We start from the raw sequence: 22,004 nt of genomic DNA, 5'->3' as shown, positions 1-22,004 counted from the left end.
GGCGACTAAAATATAAAAGTGATTCAAGGGGTTATGTAGCACAATCCTCTCAAGAGGTTGCCAGCGCAATGTATAGCATGAAGAAGGTTTCATGTGGTCATACGAAATGCTCCCGAGATAGTCGGGCTTGTACCTTTATGGCGCTTGTTACCGGAACGTACCTGATCTGCATCCGCCAACCATCATCGATCGGGGAGTGTTCTTATCGCTACAACAACAACACACCGGTGCGTCGGCGTATCAAATATGACAAAAAATTGACGCCGACTTTCGACGCAGCGAAGAGGTGTTCTACGCTCTTATTTCTCTCACAAAAATCATAGCTAGTATCACAGCTTCAATATGAACACTATATAATATAATGAATACTAGTTTTACTGAGGCTGATGGCACTGTGCGTAGTTTGCGACAGTCCGCACCTTTTACGCCATTACATATCAAAGAAAAAGCTTGACATGCAACTCGTTATACCCCTTATTACATACTCGGAGCTGATCTACAATAAGCTCGACTCAAGATCTACCCATAAAATGGCGGTGGCCTTTAACTACGTCACTCGGTATGTCTATGGCTTACATAAGTTTAAACATATATCCGCTTGGAGATCTAGACTTCTGGGCTGTAACCTGTCTGATTATCACAAGGCAAGGAGTTGCATTTTTCTGTTTCACCTGATCCTAACAAAAACACCGGCATACTTGTATAATAGAATCCTATTTAATAGGTCTATCCGTTCATGCACTCCATCCGTACCTACTTTTAATTATGCACCTTCGACTAGACTGTTTTTTGTCAACACCACGCGTCTCTGGAATTCAATCCCTGCTTCTGTGAGAAACCCTCTAGACCAAAACAACTAAAGACGTATTCTTTACAGCTACCTTTCTAATCTTGAGACATAAATGGGCTATCTAAAATAATTTCAAACTACTTCTCTATACTTCTTCTATACTACTTTCTTATACTCGTTTTTTTTTAAATATTTTTTGATCTGTTCATTTATGTAACTTAAATTAACGTTTAGGCATATTTTGTTTTATATACAAATTTATAATTGAATTGTAATACCTGGTTGTACTCTTAAAACACTTAAATTTTTTAATGTCTAACTAAAGTTATTAAATAAATACAATACAATATGTGTTTTGCAATAGAATTTCCACAGGTACTATCGCGGCTCCAATATAAAGGCACTTTTTGATAACTTGGCTGAGGTCACCATATTTTCCTTCCCAGCAAAGGTGTTCCTGACTTACTTAAACTACACTGAGAGAAAAAGACTGGTAAAATCAACCGAAATACGGGTCAATTCACCCGAAATTTTTGTCAATTTGTATCCATCGAAACAAGATGTTGAATCAACTTCGTATAAATCGTTGATTCGTAATTGACCGTTTTAGTAATCAAATGAACAAATAGAGTTGTTGCGACAGCTTTGTATGAAAGTACCTATGTTGCCATATAAATAAATAAATGTAAGGCGCGATAACTTCCGAAGAGATTTTAGGCCTAACTTCTCTTCCAATTTGCGTCGTGCTCTTTTTAATTTTTGTTACAAATTGGCGTGACGGGACTCACTTGATTTATGCCGACTCCGAACGACATCTGCAAGGCATGTGAGTTTTCGCTGAGAGCATTTCATGGCAGAAATACGCTCGGAGTGCTTGCCAAACACTGTCGAGGGGCGACCCCGCTTAGAAAATGTTTCTTCTAATTGAAAAGCTTGTTTCTAAAATTTTGATGTTGCTTTGCCCGGGGTTTGAACCCAGGGTCTTCGGTGTGGTAGGCGGAGCACGCTACCATCACACCACGGCGGTCGCCATATAAATACGTAAATATGTGAATACATAAATACGCATGCTTGCTACATATACATACAAATGAATATAGAAATGAAAATAGTAGTCACAAAACTGATTCTCAATTCTTTCAGTTGCAGCTCAGCTCATTCTCAATTTCTTCTCTCGCACGTAGTTGCCACACTTGATTGTTTCGAACAAATCTTGTAGTATAAATGTTTGACGTCCCTGCAAAAATCGCGAGTACTCCATGCATGCATGTATGGAGTACTCGCTATGGACCAAGCGAGTGCTCCAAAATTAACCACAATTCATACAAAAAATATGGTCCAATTAACATTGCGATGTCCTAGGACCGGACCATATACTCCAGCTCCGCATTACATCAGAGTAATCCATGGAGTACCCACAGTCCAATAAACATCGTGTAGTGATTACAATCGTTAAAAACGAGCATTAATCGGCTTACAACATGTTCGTGTAGAAACATGAGTTGGTCCATCGCTGCATTACAGTGGAGTAGAATGGTAAGTACTCCAGTGGACCACATGGTCCAACGATTTTTGCAGGGGTAATATCGTTCGTTCAAGCAAAACTTTTGCAACAAGAGGGCGCAATTTTGCATTTCGCTTGGACGAGAATTTGCAAAATTGTACCCGATAAATAGGTGTCCCGGTATCTCATAATTTTTTGCACAGTAAATTCAAAAAAGAGTTTTTTCGTTTTGTATTGATAACTGAAAAACTAGTTTTCTGTTGTTTTCCCATTTTGTGTGTTTTTTCGATTTGATGGTTTTCTTATTTTGGTGTTTTTTTTTAACAAGTGGCAACATCGTCATAAGTACAAAGTAGAGAGCGCAGTGAGCGTAAAATTATCTTTGAAATTTGCTCATGTATTGACAGTTGATCGCCGTTGAAATGACCTATAAGATCAGTTGTGTTAACAGAAAAATCAGTTAGATTGATTAAGAATCTCTCAATTTTACAGAATTTTGTTAACTTAAGAGCGACAATTTATCTTCTGTTGAAATGACTAAACTAATTTGTCGCTTGACAAATAACTCGGCCGAATTAACCATAATTCGATCAATTTCACCGAATCTCCATTAAGTGAAGAACAACAGAACCGATTTGTTGATTTTACTAGCACCATTTCATTCAATGTAAGTTTTATTGAAAGAGTTTAGCTTGGTATATATTTTCTATGCCATTTCTTGTTTACGCATTGCTTCGTCTCATCCGATACATCTAGCGTATGCTCTAACGCGTCTAACGCGTTTTAATAGGGTTAGACCAAAGAGACAAAGGTGCTAGCGGCTTGTGTTCCTCATTACAATTGTAAAGCGGGAACACATCATCATTGCGTGTGATGTGGGTGATTCTAAATAATTAATTGTTTAACCTATTACAGTATCTGGGAAGTCTGGTTTTTATCGGCATATGGCTTTGCCGACTCTTTTGTGGTCTGATGGTGAATTTCGGCTTCCTTGTATTTGCCAATAAACACAAGCTGCTGATTTTTCCATGCTTCATCCATCCTATATAAATGCATCATACATACCATGAAGTCTGGAAGCTTTTATTCAATTGCTTTAATGGGATACTTGAAGGCTGGGGCCCTGAAGCCTTCTTGCTTTTCAGGCGTCGGTATGTGGACGTCAATAGGTTAGGTTAGGTTCAACTGGCCGATCAATCAAGACCTCACATAGACTAAATTGGTCCATAGTGTTACCAGAATATTATATAATGACGACAACGACAAAACCCCAATCAGGTGCCAAGACATATGTTATGGAATAACTCCGTCCTCTTGGCAAACACTAGCAGTTTTCTAGGATCAAGCTTAATTGCTGTCTCAAGGTCTGGTAACTTTGCCGCCCCTAATAGCTGGAGCCTTGACCTGGCGAGCGCAGGACATGAACACAGAACGTACTCAACCGTTTATTCCTGCAGCTAACGCTTCCTACACTTGCTGTTACTGACGAGGCCTAACTTATAAGCATGTGACGCCAGAAGGCAGTGTCCAGTCAGTATGCCCATCGTGAGCCTTAAGTCTTCTCTCTTAAGAGATATGAGCCACTTTGTGGACGTCACTAACTTACCTTATTTCGTGAATAGAGAAGAGTGTCGCTATTATGTTATCTATTTCAGCTGTATCCTGTTCCGGTGTCGGCAACCTAGTCCAAATCCCCCCTTTCGCATAACATGGTTACCAGCAAAGCCTTTGGGCTTCTATTCTTTGCGTATGCGTAAAGTTTCCGATACACAACGTTTTCATCATTGCTAAGGACTATGCAAATCCTTAACTAGTTGCGATTTAAGCATAGATATAAGATGTTTAATTATATGAAGCTCGTGCTGACAACGCAATAAAACTGTCTAATGCTCTATAAAACTGCAGCGAAGGTATGCGCACGCTCAACGTTCGCCCAAACGAGTTTACACAAACGCTTCAACGCGATAAAACCTGACAAGGCATTTCGTTACTATCTTATGGCGATGTCAAAACGAAGCGTTCATGCAAATCCAACTATTGGTAAACCCTGTATGTGAACGCTACTGAGCGTTCAGAGTGCTTATCATGCGCAGCTAGTATTTATAAAGTAGGCGTAACCAAAAACTCTCTGGCGCCACCTTCGTTGGTGATGGGTCGGCGCACACACACACACATAAACACAAGTTCAAACGATCGGTTTTAATATTTGATTTGTTATTATTATGATTTTTGAATATGATTTGCTGCCTTTTGTTTATTCGCTGTTGTTTATGTTTTATTAACTAATTTAAACAGTTTGTTTTGTTCTTCAAAAACTTATTGTTTGTATGTATCTGTAGATATTTTCTGCATTATTTATAAATTTTTTTTTTTCAATATTGCTTTTGTTATTATTTTTGTAAAACTAAATTGCCCGCTGTGCGTTGTTGTCGTAACACTAAAAAGCGGCTTAACTTTTGTTACGGCGGCGTTTAAATCGGATTTGAAAATCAGATTCAATTTCAACCTGAGCTGGATTTGAAATCGATTTCTGTTCTACTTGTTGTTGTTGTTGTTGTTGTTGTCGGTATGTTTTGTCACAGAGCAGCAGACATATAGGGTCACATGCTTTTATGATCACCAAGCAGTTCAGCATCAACTCAATTTGCTTGTAATTCCTACCCAACGAGCATTTTATGATTATTTCGTTAACCTTGGAGAAATTAATAGAACATCAAGTTTCATTCTCAAACATCGCTTTTCTCAGTCCTTGGATATATCTTTAGTTCCCAAGTTAATATATATACAATGGTATTCACGTGCAAGCACGACAACACAAAGAGCTCCGACTTGGTTCTTCACTTGCTCCTCACATCGGAGTGGAACTAAAGTGTATTCGATACTGTTTTAACATACTTTTTGTGCGTTTTCGAAACTAGCAGAGAAATCGCTGACGGAGCTGGTTAGGAGGCATAGAAATACCCGTGGCAGATATGCTTGTCGTAAGAGGCGACTCAAACACCTAATTGATTCAAGGAGTTGTGTAGCGCAACCGTTTCAAAGGGTCGCCGGCGTAATTTAAAGCTTCTCGAACCCAGTTTTCAACCTCACCTACCCGTGGCGAATTCTCTTTCTTCATACGCCGAGACTCCGGAGCTAAGGAGTGGGGGGTGAGATGTCCTAGAATGTATAATGTGGTCATATCAAATAGTTCCCGCGATGGCCGGGCTTGTACCTTAATGCTGCTTGTTACCGGATCTATAGCCGACAAAGAAACAGCACTATCGATAATACTCCCAAAACCCTAGGGGAGTGTCTTTATCGCTACAACAAGAACAACGGAACACATAAAATTTGTTTTAAGACATACAAATTTTGTGCGTAGAAATTTCTTTTGTAAGTGCTGACTTTTTTGTATTTGATAGGGGAAGCATTTGAAAGCAGACGAAGGGGAGACTTGATTTCCCTTAATTCACGCAACGCCTACATTGCCTAGGCCATTAAGCGCCAATTGATGGTGATAATAAAATTTCTTAGTCTTTCTCCTTTCTCTTGAAGCCACCCACACAATGGCGCATTAGTTTATGGTTCAAAATTACTATTAAATTAATATATTAAAAAAAAATATCGATAAAAACGAATTGGAATCCATAGTGTGAATTCGATATGCATCTTTGTTGATTTGAGTTCACCTTATCCCTAAACTTAACCTCAAACGTAAAATGTTTATGGGGTTGGTTAAACACCGGCACATGCGCATGCGCACATACATCGCACACACAAAACCACTTTAAAACGATACTTTTAATATTTTGCTCATTAAATTCATTTTTATGATTATGAAATTATTATTCTTAATAAAATTTAAATAATGGCTTCATCTTGTCGATTCGAATCAATATCGATTTGAATTGCTATAGCCTTAATGAATATTTTTATACAATCAAACACACAGTTGCGAGCATAAAAATAGCAAGTTTTGCCAAATTTCATCATTTCTTATTTTTGATAATTTAAGAAACACTTATATGCATTTTTTAAGTGAAACTATGCAAATTGTGTTGGAGTGAAAGCAGGCCCTTGGAAAAATCGGGAAATAGGAAGCATTCATCTATATTGGGTCGCAAGGCATATGGGAATAGATGAGAATGAACAGCTAAAATGGGCGCATCACTCTAAGATTTCCCCGTAGACATCTTTATAAGATTTGGCGAGATTAAGATAAGCGAGAGGTGCATATAATCGAACAGAAAGGCGTAGACCCAAGCGCGAGGCTGCGAAGATTAAGCAAGTTATTCGTATTATTAAAAAAAGAAGACTGCAGACTGGTGATCGGTGTTCTTACTGGACATAGTCTTCTGGCGCCATAAGCCTTAAAATTAGGCTTGGTTAATAATAGCAGATGAAGTACATACACTGAAAGAAAAATACTGGTGAAATCAACCGAAATAATTGTCAATTTAATCGAACTTTCTGTCAATTGTTATCCATCGCAACAAGATGTTGAATCAACTGGGCGCAAATCGTTGATTCGTAATTGACCGTTTTAGTAGTCAAATGAACAAAAAAAAGTTGTTGCGACGGCTTTGTACGTAAGTACCTATGTTGCGGCATTTGCAAGGCAGATTAGTTTTCACTAAGACCTTTTCATGGCAGAAATACACTCGGAGTGCTTGCCGAACAGTGCCGAGGGGCGACCCCGCTTAGGAAAATTTTCATCTAATTGGAAAACCTTATTTCCAAAATTTTTATGTTGCTGTGCCCGGCGTGTGAATCCAGGGTCTTCGGTGTGGTAGGCGGAGCACGCTACCATCCCACCACGGCGGCCGCCATATACATACGTAAATATGTGTATACATATAGTACACAGCATACATAAGTACAAAGAAAAGAGCGCAGTGAGCGTAAAATTCTCTTTGAAATTTGCTCATGTTTGACTGTTGGTCGCTGTTGAAATGACCAATGTGATCAGTAGTGTTAACAAAAAAATCAGTTAGATTGATTAGGAATCTGTCAATTTTAAAGAATTTTGTTAACTTAAGAGCGAAAATTTCTCTTCTGTTGAAATCACTAAACTAATTTATTCGCTTGACAAAGAAGTCGGTCGAATTAACCATAATTCGATCAATTTCACCGAAGCTTCGTTAATTCAAGAACAACAGAACCGATTTGTTGATTTTACTAACACCATTTCTTTCTGTGTATGTGCGGGTTGGAGGAGGAAACGATGGATCACTTTTTGTACACATGCCCTGCGCCTACCGGGCTAAGACTCCAGCTATTATGATTGATACAGCTGTCAGATCTAGAAGCAGCAAGTGTCCTAGAAAACCTCTAGTATTTGCCAAGAGGTCGGATTTTATAAGATAGGTCCTTGGTTCATAGGGTTTTTCAGTTTGGTCTTTAAACAATCTTCTGGTAACACTAACCTAACAATGCAAACCGGTCTGAAAAACGTTTTCAAAAGAAAAAAAAAAAAAAAAATCGAAAATGAGGGAAAGTTTTACGAAAACTATTTATTTAAAGTTTTCTAAATTTGTTTGAGTAGGCAATTTTGCATGAATGTTGGAGATTTTGAGTTCAATACTCAGCTCCCGAGAATCATGTTCTAGTAACAATCGCCATTTGTAAACTTTGTAATTTTTCTCTAAGATAATTGTTTTTGTTTTATCGGCCTATTGATAAAGGATTCCAGGTTCGGTTCGAGCTCAAGGTCGGAACAATAATTTTTATGATAATAATTGTTTTTTTAGTTTTTCTATAATTGAATAATTATTTTTGGAATAGAAGATAGAAAATTGTTGTTTTTTTTCAGACACCTGCCATAGCTGCGCAGATAGATCCATTTCGAAGGTTGCTAAGCCTTCGTCATCAGTAAGCTTCAGGGACGTTGCTGATGATGAAGGCTTAGGTAACTTCGAAATGGATCTATTTGCGCAGCTATGTTTTGGAGACTAATTTTTAAGTTTCGGCTAGAAAATTCATGGAAGTTTTTATTTTCTTAAATTTAATAAAAGTTGCCACTTCTATTTTCGTTTTCGCACCTGTATATAATTTTTTCTTCTATTGTAATTTGTTTGCCTAATATATATAAGAAAAAAAAACATGGCATATTAATTACTTTAAGCTTTCTAATCACATCATCTGTCAGCGCTGTAAACATAACCGAGGTTATCATAAAAGTTCGATTTTCAAAAATAAAAACCAAATAAAATATGCTCATATTTTATGTAAATTGTAAAATTTATATGTCCGTCTATGGATACGTCTACGCAACGAATTCAAAATATATTTCCATATTGACTTAACTATAAAATATGCGGAATTAATTGATCGCAAACAATTTTTAATTTTTTACATGAAAATATATTATTTTAGGAAACAAAAATATTTGTAACGCAAAGTCTTACCTTCCCCCCACAGAAAAAATGTGAGTTGCTAAGTAGAGATCGGTCTTGGCGACGTCTGTGGGTAGGGAAATGAAGTCGTAAGACGTACCTAAGGTTTAAGACTTTTAGAAACATACACACTTTTAGGGCTGTTCACGCGTCAGTCATGGATAAGCACTTTTTTATAGAAAAGACGTATGATTGTTACCCCTGTCACGACCCCCAGCGGGTCATGTAGCATAGAATATAACCAGGTATGCCTGTCGTAAGAGGCAACTAAAATACCTAATTGATTCAAGGTTCTCCAACCCAATTGTCAACCTCATCTACTCGATGCGAATCCTGTTTCTTTAGCAGCCTAGGCTCTGGCGGTTCCAAAACCTTCGGGGAGTGTCCTTATCGCTACAACAACAACAACAACCCTGTCATGACATCAAAATCATGCTTGGTGACTTAAAACAAGAAAATTCATCCACCCAAGTGTAATATCTTTCAACGACGTTGATCGGCGTAACCGCGTCTCGAAATATAGTCTACCTCTAGTAGGGTTGTAACAGAGAATCGTTTCAGATTGGGATACTACAGTACCGAAACTTCTAATTAAGGTTCCGATTGTGGTAAAGTCACTTCTGATACCTTCCTAATCTGTTGTAATTTGAAGCATAATAAGATGAACCAATGCTCTTGCCCATCCCCTGATCAAAGAAATCTGAGCCATGACAGTAAATCTTCGACGTGTAACCGAGAAGTGGGAGCTCATTTTCTCCTACTATCTATCCCCGTTGCGAAAGATTTCTGTTAGCATGAAAAAAGAGAGGACACAACAACTCATGTTGTATGTGAGAGTAATGGAGATGCGAAGAAAGAAGAGATACTTCAAATTAGCAGAAATAAACATAGGACTGAACGGCACTAGTGTGAGGAGCTTTAGATGCTGGATGGTATAAAAATGAAGCGGTTGACGGAAACACTTAGGACCGGACAAAATTGCTTCCAGGAATTATAATGGCAACGTGGTAACTGGCATACAACGTAATTAAGTTATGCACTGACAGATAACCAGGGAGGTGACGAATTTGGTTACTCAATCTCTGACTTTTGTTTTGCGATAACTGACGATTATTGGGAGCACTAAGGCAGATCAATTTTTCATGCGCCTGCCTCTTCCCTGCGACTGAAATATTTTGTTGGCCGCAACGTCTTCGTCCATTCGCACAACATGGGCAATCCAGCGCAGCCTTTGAGTTTTTATTCGCTGCACTATTGTCATGTCTGCATAATGCTTATATAGCTCAGCATTATACCTCCTTCGATACTTGCTCGCTCTTTCGAACACTACAAGAGCCATATCATCTTTTCTTGACACCGTCCATGATGTCGAGCCCTTTATCAGGACAGGTATGATGAGCGACTTGTAGAGCTTAATTTTTGTTGGTCGAGAGAGGACTTTGCTTTTCAATTGCTTACTCAGTCTAAAGTAGCACTTGTTGTCAAAAGTTAATTTTCGTTTGACTGCTAAGCTTACATTGCTTTTGCTGTTAATGTTAGTTCCCAAATACGAGTATAAGACATCATTCATAGTCTCGAATTTGTCTGCGTCACCAGTGACGTGGCTGCCAAGGCGCGAATGCATCGCTTCCTTCTTGGATGACAGAAAGTACTTCGTCTTGTCCTCATTTACGGCAATACCCCCTTTTTTGCTTCTTTATCTAATCCAGAGAAGGAAGAACTCATAGCACGTTTGTTAAGTTCAATAATATAAATAACATCAGCATAAACCAGCAGTTGTACGGTCTTATTATATATTGTATCATTATGGTTTAGTTCTGCTGTTACAACTATCTTCTAAGCTTTATCTTAAAGAAATCGCACGAAAGGGAATTGCCTTGTTTGAAGCTTCGTTTGCTTTCGAATGGCTCGGAGGTCCTTCCAATCCGTACAGAGCTGGTGGTATTGTTCAACGTCATTTGACAGAGCCTTTTTAACTTTGGAGGGAACTTAAATTCAGACAGCAGCATACAGTCTTCTTAAAGTCGTATATGATGCTTCATCAAGGGTATTGTGCGAAATATTGAATTTCACTATCAACTCTCCAGTACAGGAGTTTTAGTAAGAATAAGCGTACATGCATTTGGAAACTCAATTTGATAAGCACTTGAGGCCGTTTGACTCTAACTTGAGTTAGTTATTGCGAAGCAGGTATAGCTGGCGCTGAACTCTATAATGTTAATCCGATAATTTTTTTGGGAAACTTTATTAGAATACTAATTCTTTATACCTGGTTTGGTTTCTCAATTCCTATGTATTTGCTATATACTTAGTAATAATATACTACATAGGTATATGTTAATTGTCATTATGATTATTTCATTATTTTAGAATGGTTTCGTTAATTGTGACAAAGAAAGCTGTCCCTCTATTGATGACTGCTATTTATTGGACCCCAAGACGCCAGATACGTGTTGTAGACGATGTAAAGGTAAGCGAAAAATGTAACACTCTGAAGATATTTTTTGTATTTGTTAGATTTTGTAGTTTAATAAAGAACACATCATGACAAGCCAGGTTAGAGTTCGTTTTCCTTGCGGGGATGGAAAATATATTGATATGCACCCGAAAGACATTGCTCCATAGATGGCATTCAAGGCATGAATCCGTGTAGATGCGATGCATTAACTTGAAATTCATACGAGGTTCCGTGTATACTTTTTTTATTAGCGGAATATAATAAAACTTCATCAAGGAATTGTTTGAAATTAGAGGATATGAGTATCGTAAAACTATTTTAGTATGAAGGATCAAGGCATTATGGCAATGATGCACACCAGAGCTATTCAGAGCTTCGAGAAGATATAAAAAACAGGGAAAGCCTTTACGGGGTATTTCGTTCTTTTGTGAAAATTGTTGCCTGCTAGCAACGCAAAAGCGTTATACTGTTTTCACACAGACGGCTTATTGAATAATAAAGGCAGTTTTCTACATTAAGACGCTTATTGAGCTCAATCTTCCCTACAAAATTCGAATCTATAATTATTTCATTAGTAGCTAATCGAATGGCTAATGAAGTCAAAAGCACAATGCGACTCTGTTGGCAGCATTCCGCTTCCGTTTCCGCTTCTTAGTTTTTGGTGTGTTCAGTGCTTAAAAATGTCATTTGTCAAAGTAAATGTCATTGTCTACATGGCGGAACGATATAAGGTGGCCGCATCGAACAGCTGATTATAACCTTTTTTATTTGATTTGATACATCAACTTCCGGCGCAGTACGATTTTGACATTTGTCCATGGAATTTTTTTATGTTTGTAGATATGTCAACATGCTGCCGACTTGTATCGTTCCGCCATGATTGTCTGTCATATAGCATTGTCATTTTATTCGCTTGACATTTCATCCTTCATACTAATCGGGCAGTTACTTCTGTGTGAAAGCAAAAAATTTACGATATCATTAGAAGGTGAAATGAGATCATTAAGTATCTGTGTGAAAACAGTATTACACTTTTACCCTGTATAAAATGGTGGTGCGGCAATGCAACTTTGTGAAACTCTCAATTCGCTCTTAAGTTCCACATATACTCCGTTAATATGAGTGAATATGGTGAGTTGAAATGTTCGTTGTATGCACTATAAATGTTGAACATTTTCTGGGGTAGGAGTAACTCTATTAAGGCTTTACCATTTACTTAGGCAACAATTTATTTCAGAAAAGAAAACGCTATTAGATTTGACAAGTGCTTTACATTGTCGCAACGCATGCTCATTTGGGTTGGGGCAAAAAACGCCGGTTGTTTGCGTGCGCTAAAAAAACGCAGAGCGGTTTCATTAGATTGGCATGTCAATCAGTTGTCGCTTGTACTTTAAGCCATTGTGAATGATAACTAAGTGTGATATCTTCTGCATAGACGTCAAAATTCCAAAGTGATTGGATCACCTGATTTGTAATTGACTATCGCTGTCTCATTCTGTATCTCTTTCTATCACCCGCTGAAGATAGGCGCCGCCATATTGAACACGCTGTCAAAACGCTAAAAAGAGACCATATTGAACGGCCTGTCAGGCAGTTGACAGATAAGATATCACAGTTAGTCATCATTCACAATGCTTTAAGCAGTAAACATCTCTTACGAGAATTCTACGCTTAGTCATTCTCTTTGTACACACATACTACTACAAAAAAGTTGCACTTTTACTCGAAGATCTGCCGGCGTTGTGCATCTCTGCATTAGGGACACGAATTTTGATATCATACCTTTGACATTCGATACCGTTACTTTTTACTCGATACTTTTTGGTATCGAGCATTTCGAGTGCAGTATCGTATTGAATTTTGGATAAAAAGTGGTAGCTCTAGTCCATTAAGAAAAAAGCTATGTATGCTTGTCTCTTTCTAAACGAAACAAGTTGTTAGATCTTCTGAAAAATTGAGGCTTTAGGTAGAGAGTTCTTTCTAAACCCGGCTTCATAGCAGCAAGTAAATTACATAGCCAAAGAGATATTGAGATCTCAACTCAAGATTTATTATTGATACGCGCATTTGTCTTGTCAATTTAGACCCGATACTTTAAATATCGAGCCTTCTTCATTTGATACAATCGAGTACCCGATACTTGTAAACCGGTATTTGATATGAGTAACGTATCGAAGCTTTGCATTCGATATTGTGTCCCTACAAGGCATCATAAATACACACCAAACTTTTAATACTTATCACATACTTTTTGAATCATTCGTGGTTAATCTGAAAGCCCATTTGATTTGCAAATAGGTACCTTCTTACCTTCTATGGAGCAACTTTATTTGCAGTTAGTGAACCAGCGGCCGATCTTGGAAGCGATAGGAGTGAGTAAGAACAAAATAAAGAAAAGGGAAATTGGTAGATAAGTTCTTTAAAATTTTTTTAAGCAAACCTAAACTGGGTCGTTACTGCTTATTCTCATTAACCACGATAACCCAGTAGAGAGGATCTTAAGAGAGTGTGTTTCCAAGGCAAACAAGGGAGCATTTATAAGTGTGGCATGCATCAATGTACCCTGCACTGTAACAATAAAGAGTCCGTAATTGCCAATTCAATTCTGGTGAATCCCAGCGAGTCTACATATTTTGTCCCAAGTTCGATCTGCACACATAATTAGATAAATGTCTTAATTATCCATACTTAAAACACATAACACAAACCATTTTTAAAATTGCTAGTTATGTCATTGAATGAGGCAGAGTAATATAGCAACAACAACAACAGGTATTTTTCAAATACCGAGGAAAAATCTCCACCTGTTTCCTACTTAATTAAATTTAGTTAATTACCTTCCCGACACTTTGGGGTTATCAAAACTATAAAAATACGTTGTGAGATAGTAGATACTATAGTAGGGCTATTTTTATGGAGCCCTGGCCAATAATAGCAGTGATATATATCTATTTATAATCTTCAAAAAAGCACTTTTCACCACGATTATATAACCGCCACTTATATATATATGTTTGTATGTATTTAACTATTTTATAACAAATTCAAAAAATGTTACGCATCCGCACCGGTACCCGTCTTTTCGAATGCTACGAGTATGTTCTCGTGCAATTTGTTGTTCTGTAATAAAACAATGTTATTGTTCTTAATAGGTCTAAGTACGTTTTATTGGGTTCCTTCTTATTGATATTGGAACTGAGCAACCATTAAATACAGATTTTCATTCTCTCATATGCAGGTTGTATTTTTCACGGCATACCATATGCAAGCGGCTATGAGTGGTCAGACCCCGAAGATCCTTGTAGAACATACAAATGTGTTGCCAGTGTTGTCACCGAAACGACAATGAAATGCTTTAATCAATGTGATGATGAACACGTAATACCACCGAAAGCGGGCGAATGCTGTCCTACGTGTAAAGGTAAGTGAGATATAAATGACTTGGAAACGCATAATACGCAATTCATTTTACAATACAGGGTGATTAGGTATGGTCGCACAACTCTATATGCTTCCTTAGATATCGCTGTTGTTTTAACTGGGAAATAATTTCCCTGGGTATTGTGTATGGTATGTTGATAGTGTAATTTCTACCTTCGATGGTTAATAAAACAGCAGAAACGTCCGGATCAATTATCTTAATACTTTATTCTTCGGTCTTCAATCCAATAATGAACCGGAAGTCCACCATCTTCTCTTTTCTTCCTTTACAGTGATGTATTTTTGCTTATTGTATTAATTAGTTGGCATGGTTGCATTTATGATCTTTCAACTCGGCCAGCTTGAAACTGTATCGACCTCGATACATTATCTTAATTTCTATTTTTACTGTCATACATTTCTTAATCTGACACAATTCGCTATTTGTGTTCAGAGTTACAGCTCGCACTGTATTGAACTTGATACATTATAACTTAATTTCTATCTTCACTATCGTACATTTCTTAATCTAATACCTAATCTAAATCTAATACCTAATTTAATACAATTCTCTATTTGTCTTTAGAGTTACAGCTCGCACTGTATTGACCTTGATACATTATAACCTAATTTCTACCTTCACTATCGTGCATTTCTTAATCTAATACCTAATCTAAATCTAATACCTAATCTAATACAATTCGCTATTTGTGTTCAGAGTTACCGCTCGGCCAATCTGACACTGTAACCGACCTCGACACAGTATAACTTAATTTCTAACAAATATTAGTCTGGTTCTACTGTGAAATATTTTCTTTGAAAACGGCTTACTAATACCTTCAACTCATCAAGTGTTTTGGCCGGTAACAGTAGATGTGCATTTGGCACTACATTGCCTTTGCCGTCTATTATGAAATCGATGATCTCTGTTTCGCATATGTTTGCCCATTTTCCTATTGTCTGCATCAATAGAACGTAGCAACGTAATGACTCGCTCCCACTTGCGTCTCGCCAACGTTTTATAAACTTCGTTCCTCTGTATCGGCACGTCAAATTCTGTCGTAAGGGCCTTTTTTAACTCGGCATATCTTAACGCTTTGGTGGTGGTAAGGAAAACTTTGGCTGTTCCCACCAGGCAGCGACGAAAAGCCAGCAATTTAAATCCTTCGTCTACTCTGGACAACGCCATTACTTCTTTGAAATCTTGAAGAAAATGTCCCACCGTCACTGATATATCATCACCACTGAACTTGTGGCGGCAGCAAAAACATCGTGAAAGGCAGGTGTTGAATTGAATTCAACCAAAACATCGGTAGTAGAGGCATTAGGAACGGCAGTGGAGGCAGTATGAACGGCGGTAACGGCAATGGCGGCAGAGGACTCAATAGAAACGGCAGCGTTTATTTCAATCATTTCGTCCGGAATGTTCTCCAATATATTTGTGTTCGGAGTGGTATTCATTGTATTTGCGGAGCTATTATCTCCCACGCCAACTATATTTTGCAGTAATCTGCGTAATTGTATAATGTTGGCAGTAGGAGGGAAATCCACATTATTTTCAGTTAAAACTTTGATAATGACTTCTCGAGCATCCATTTTACAAAATAGTTGTTTATAATAGTGCGCGAGGTTCGTTAACATACCTGGGATGTAACTTCTACCTTCGATGGTTAATAAAACAGCAGAAACGTCCGGATCAATTATCTTAATACTTTATTCTTCGGTCTGCAATCCAATAATGAACCGGAAGTCCCACCATCTTCTCTTTTCTTCCTTTACAGTGATGTATTTTTGCTTATTATATTAATTAGTTGACATGGTTGCATTTATGATCTTACAATAGTGAGAGACGAAAGTCATTATATCGCTACCATTTTCGGCATTCATTTTGGCCGTAAATGGCTTGCGATCGTTGGATAGAAGCGTTCTCAAAAGCCAACTATGTCTTATAGCAGATATATTCAAAGCATTTAAGCCCCGAGATTCATTGCTTTCTATCCATCAAGCAAGAAAGGCGTGGACAGAAGTGAGGGACTAAGATCATGTGCAAATCCTGCGTTATTAGATTCACAAATTGGATCATTTTTGTAGAGAGAAGTCCTAAGGCTCACAATGGTAACACTTTGGACACATTCAGTATATGTGAGGTCTTATTGACTGGCCAGTTCAACCTAACCTAACCTAAGTCTATAGTGTTTATTTAGTAGGTATAAAATAATATCAACAAGTAAGGAAGGTTAAGTTCGGGTGTAACCGAACATTACATACTCAGTTGAGAGCTATGGTGGCAACATAAGGGAAAATAACCATGTAGGAAAATGAACCGAGGGTAACCCTGGAATGTGTTTGTATGACATGTGTATCAAATGAAAGGCATTAAGAGTATTTTATGAGGGAGTGGGCCACAGTTCTATAGGTGGACGCCATTTAGGGATATAGCCATAAAGGTGGATCAGGGTTGACTCTAGAATGCGTTTGTACGTTATGGGTATCAAATGAAAGGTGTTAATGAGTATTTTAAAAGGGAGTAATCCTTAGTTCCATAGGTGGACGCTGTTTCGAGATATCGCCACAAAGGTGGACCAGGGGTGACCCTAGAATTTCTTTGTACAATATGGGCATCAAACGAAAGGTGTTAATGAGAGTTTTAAAAGGGAGTGGTGGTTGTTGTATAGGTGGTCGTATTTTCGAGATATCGCCATAAAGGTGGACCAGGGGTGACCCTAGAATTTGTTTGTACAATATGGGTATCAAACGAAAGGTGTTAGTGAGTATTTTAAAAGGGAGTGGGCCTTAGTTCTATAGGTGGACGCCGTTTCGAAATATCGCCATAAAGGTGGACCAGGGGTGACCCTAGAATTTGTTTGTACAATATGGGCATCAAACGAAAGGTGTTAATGAGAGTTTTAAAAGGGAGTGGTGGTTGTTGTATAGGTGGTCGTATTTTCGAGATATCGCCATAAAGGTGGACCAGGGGTGACCCTAGAATTTGTTTGTACAATATGGGTATCAAACGAAAGGTGTTAGTGAGTATTTTAAAAGGGAGTGGGCCTTAGTTCTATAGGTGGACGCCATTTCGAGATATCGCCACAAAGGTGGACCAGGGGTGACTCTAGAATTTGTTTGTACAATATGGGTATCAAAAGAAAGGTGTTAATGAGTATTTTAAAAGTGAGTAATCCTTAGTTCCATAGGCGGACGCCGTTTCGAGATATCGCGATAAAGGTGGACCAGGGGTGACCCTAGAATTTGTTTGTACAATATGGGCATCAAACGAAAGGTGTTAATGAGTATTTTAAAAGAGAGTGGGCCTTAGTTCTATAGGTGGACGCCGTTTCGAAATATCGCCATAAAGGTGGACCAGGGGTGACTCTAGAATGTGTTTGTACGATATGGGTATCAAATTAAAGGTATTAATGAGAGTTTTAAAAGGGAGTGGTGGTTGTTGTATAGGTGGTCGTATTTTCGAGATATCGCCATAAAGGTGGACCAGGGGAGACCCTAGAATTTGTTTGTACAATATGGGTATCAAAAGAAAGGTGTTAATGAGTATTTTAAAAGGGAGTAATCCTTAGTTCCATAGGTGGATGCCGTTTCGAGATATCGCCATAAAGGTGGAGCAGGGGTGGCCCCAGAATTTGTTTGTACAATATGAGTATCAAAATAAAGGTGTTAATGAGTATTTTCAAAGGGAGTAATCCTTAGTTCCATAAGTGGACGCCGTTTCGAGATATCGCCATAAAGGTGGGCCAGGGGTGACTCTAGAATTCGTTTGGGCAATATGGGTATCAAACGAAAGGAGTTAATTAGTATTTTAAAAGGGAGTGGGCCTTAGTTCTATAGGTGCACGCCTTTTCGAGGTATCGCAATAAAGGTGGACCAGGGGGACTCTAGACTTTGTTTGTACGATATGGGTATCAAATGAAAGATGCTAATGAGTATTTTTAAAAGGGAGTGGGCCTTCGTTCTATAGGTGTTCGCCTTTTCGAGATATCGCCATAAAGGTGGACCAGGGGTGACTTTAGAATATGCTTGTACGATATGGGTATCAAATGAAAGGTGTTAATGAGTATTTTAAAAGGGCGTGGGCTTAGTTCTATAGGTGGACGCCTTTTCGAGATATCACCAGAAAGGTGGACCAGGGGTGACTCTAGAATGAGTTTGTACGATATAGGTATCAAATTAAAGGTATTAATGAGAGTTTTAAAAGGGAGTGGTGTGAAGGCGTTTTCCAGATATCGACCAAAATGTAGACCAGGGTGACCCAGAACATCATCTGTTGGATACCGCTAATTTATTTATATATGTAATACCTGCCAAAATTTTAAGGGTTTTTTTTCGCCCTGCAGAACTTTTTCATTTTCTTCTACTTAATATGGTAGGTGTCACAACCATTTTAAAAAATTTTTTTCTTAAGTTATATTTCGCGTCAATAAAACAATCCAATTATCTTACCATGTTTCATCAATTTTTTCGTATTTGGTATAGAATTATGGCATTTTTTTCATCTTTCGTAATTTTCGATATCGAAAAAGTGGGCGTGGTCATAGTCGGATTTCGTTCATTTTTCATACCAAGATAAAGTGAGTTCAAGTAAGCACGTGAACTAAGTTCATTAAAGATATGTCGATTTTTTCTCAAGTTATCGTGTTAACGGTCATGCGGAAGTACAGACGGGCGAATGTGTATAAAAACTGGGCGTGGCATCAACCGATTTCGCCCATTTTCACAGAAAACAGTTAGCGTCATAAAGTCTATGCCCCTACCAAATTTCAAAAGGATTGGTTAATTTTTGTTCGACTTATGGCGTTAAAAGTATCCTAGACAAATTAAATGAAAAAGGGCGGAGCCACGCCCATTTTGAAATTTTCTTTTATTTTTGTATTTTGTTGCACCATATCATTACTGGAGTTGAATGTTGACATAATTTACTTATATACTGTAAAGATATTACATTTTTTGTAAAAATTTTACTTTAAAAAAATTTTTTTTTTAAAAATGGGCGTGATCCTTCTCCGATTTTGCTAATTTTTATCAAGCGTACATATAGTAATCGGAGTAACGTTCCTGCCAAATTTCATCATGATATCTTCAACGACTGCCAAATTACAGCTTGCAAAACTTTTAAATTACCTTCTTTTAAAAGTGGGCGGTGCCACGCCCGTTGTCCAAAATTTTACTAATTTTATATTCTGCGTCATAAGTTCAACTCATCTGCCAAGTTTCGTCGCTTTAGCTGTCTTTTGTAATGAATTATCGCACTTTTTCGGTTTTTCGAATTTTTCGATATCGAAAAAGTGGGCGTGGTTATAGTCCGATATCGTTCATTTTAAATAGCGATCTGAGATGAGTGCTCAGGAACCTGCATACCAAATTTCATCAAGATACCTCAAAATTTACTCAAGTTATCGTGTTAACGGACGGACGGACGGACGGTCATGGCTCAATCAAATTTTTTTTCGATCCTGATTATTTTGATATATGGAAGTCTATATCTATCTCGATTCCTTTATATATGTACAACCAACCGTTATCCAATCAAACTTAATATACTCTGTGAGCTCTGCTCAACTGAGTATAAAAATCACTCTTGCGAAGCACAATCTATTTGGATAATGGGCATGCGTCTGTTTCTCACGCATTGTGATTGCATTGATATGAGGAGGAATTCTTAGTTCTTTAGATATGTTAGAAATATATTGAAATCTTGGAACATAGCTCCGCTTAACATGCAATAAGGTTTCTGATAAGACATTCTTTTCGTTTCTTTTCCACAGTTCGTATCTAAAGTGGAAATAGCCATGTAAACCAATCATTATGTAGCGCGCTGTGTCCAACTAATATCACTCCCATAATCCCCAAACTCAACTCATGACAAAGCCATGACATTCTGAAAAAATATCGAATAGAGTAAGAAACAAGTAAGGAAGGTTAAGTTCGGGTGTAACCGAACATTACATACTCAGTTGAGAGCTATGGTGACAACATAAGGGAAAATAACCATGTAGGAAAATGAACCGAGGGAAACCCTGGAATGTGTATCAAATGAAAGGCATTAAAGAGTATTTTATAAGGGAGTGGGCCATAGTTCTATAGGTGAACGCCATTTAGGGATATAGCCATAAAGGTGGATCAGGGTTGACTCTAGAATGCGTTTGTACGATATGGGTATCAAATGAAAGGTGTTAATGAGTATTTTAAAAGAGAGTAATCCTTAGTTCCATAGGTCGACGCCGTTTCGAGATATCGCCACACAGGTGGACCAGAGGTGACCCTAGAATTTGTTTGTACAATATGGTCATCAAACGAATGGTGTTAATGAGTATTTTAAAAGGGAGTGGGCCTTAGTTCTATAGGTGGATGCCGTTTCGAAATATCGCCATAAAGGTGGACCAGGGTGATTCTAGAATGTGTTTGTACGATATGGGTATCAAATTAAAGGTATTAATGAGGGTTTTAAAAGGGAGTGGTGGTTGTTGTATAGGTGGTCGCCTTTTCGAGATATCGCCATAAAGGTGGGCCAGGGGTGACCCTAGAATTTGTTTGTACAATATGGGTATCAAAAGAAAGGTGTTAATGAGTATTTTAAAATGGAGTAATCGTCAGTTCCATAGGTGGACGCCGTTTCGAGATATCGCCATAAAGGTGGACCAAGGGTGACCCTAGAATTTGTTTGTACAATATGGGCATCAAACGAAAGGTGTTAATGAGTATTTTAAAAGGGAGTGGGCCTTAGTTCTATAGGTGGACGCCGTTTCGAAATATCGCCATAAAGGTGGACCAGGGGTGACTCTAGAATATGTTTGTACGATATGGGTATCAAATTAAAGGTATTAATGAGGGTTTTGAAAGGGAGTGGTTGTTGTTGTATAGGTGGTCGCATTTTCGAGATATCGCCATAAAGGTGGACCAGGGGTGACCCTAGAATTTGTTTGTACAATATGGGTATCAAAAGAAAGGTGTTAATGAGTATTTTAGAAGGGAGTAATCCTTAGTTCCATAGGTGGACGCCGTTTCGAGATATCGCCATAAAGGTGGACCAAGGGTGACCCTAGAATTTGTTTGTACAATATGGGCATCAAACGAAAGGTGTTAATGAGTATTTTAAAAGGGAGTGGGCCTTAGTTCTATAGGTGGACGCCGTTTCGAAATATCGCCATAAAGGTGGACCAGGGGTGACTCTAGAATATGTTTGTACGATATGGGTATCAAATTAAAGGTATTAATGAGAGCTTTAAAAGGGAGTGGTGTGAAGGCGTTTTCCAGATATCGACCAAAATGTGGACCAGGGTAACCCAGAACATCATCTGTTGGATACCGCTAATTTATTTATATATGTAATACCTACCAAGATTTTAAGGGTTTTTTAACTCGCCCTGCAGAACTTTTCATTTTCTTCTACTTAATATGGTAGGTGTCACAACCATTTTATAAAGTTTTTTCTAAAGTTATATT

The 22,004-nt window shown here is 38.0% G+C and overlaps 1 protein-coding gene across 8 annotated transcripts in view; it reads left to right on the top strand.

The window, feature by feature from the left end:
* cv-2 (crossveinless 2) overlaps positions 1-22,004 on the top strand; it is a 278,727-nt gene that overhangs the window by 244,767 nt on the left and 11,956 nt on the right. For all 8 annotated transcript variants that reach the window (XM_067776468.1, XM_067776469.1, XM_067776472.1 and 5 more), the window contains 2 exons: positions 11,042-11,141; positions 14,368-14,550. In XM_067776468.1, coding sequence (XP_067632569.1) covers positions 11,042-11,141; positions 14,368-14,550 — 283 coding nt within the window. The remainder of the gene's footprint in view (positions 1-11,041; positions 11,142-14,367; positions 14,551-22,004) is intronic.

This window comes from Eurosta solidaginis, chromosome 3, assembly GCF_040869045.1.
Source record: "Eurosta solidaginis isolate ZX-2024a chromosome 3, ASM4086904v1, whole genome shotgun sequence".
Lineage (NCBI taxonomy): Eukaryota > Metazoa > Arthropoda > Insecta > Diptera > Tephritidae > Eurosta > Eurosta solidaginis.
Note: the sequence above shows the minus strand (reverse complement) of the source record. Positions and strands in the feature narration are given on the sequence as shown.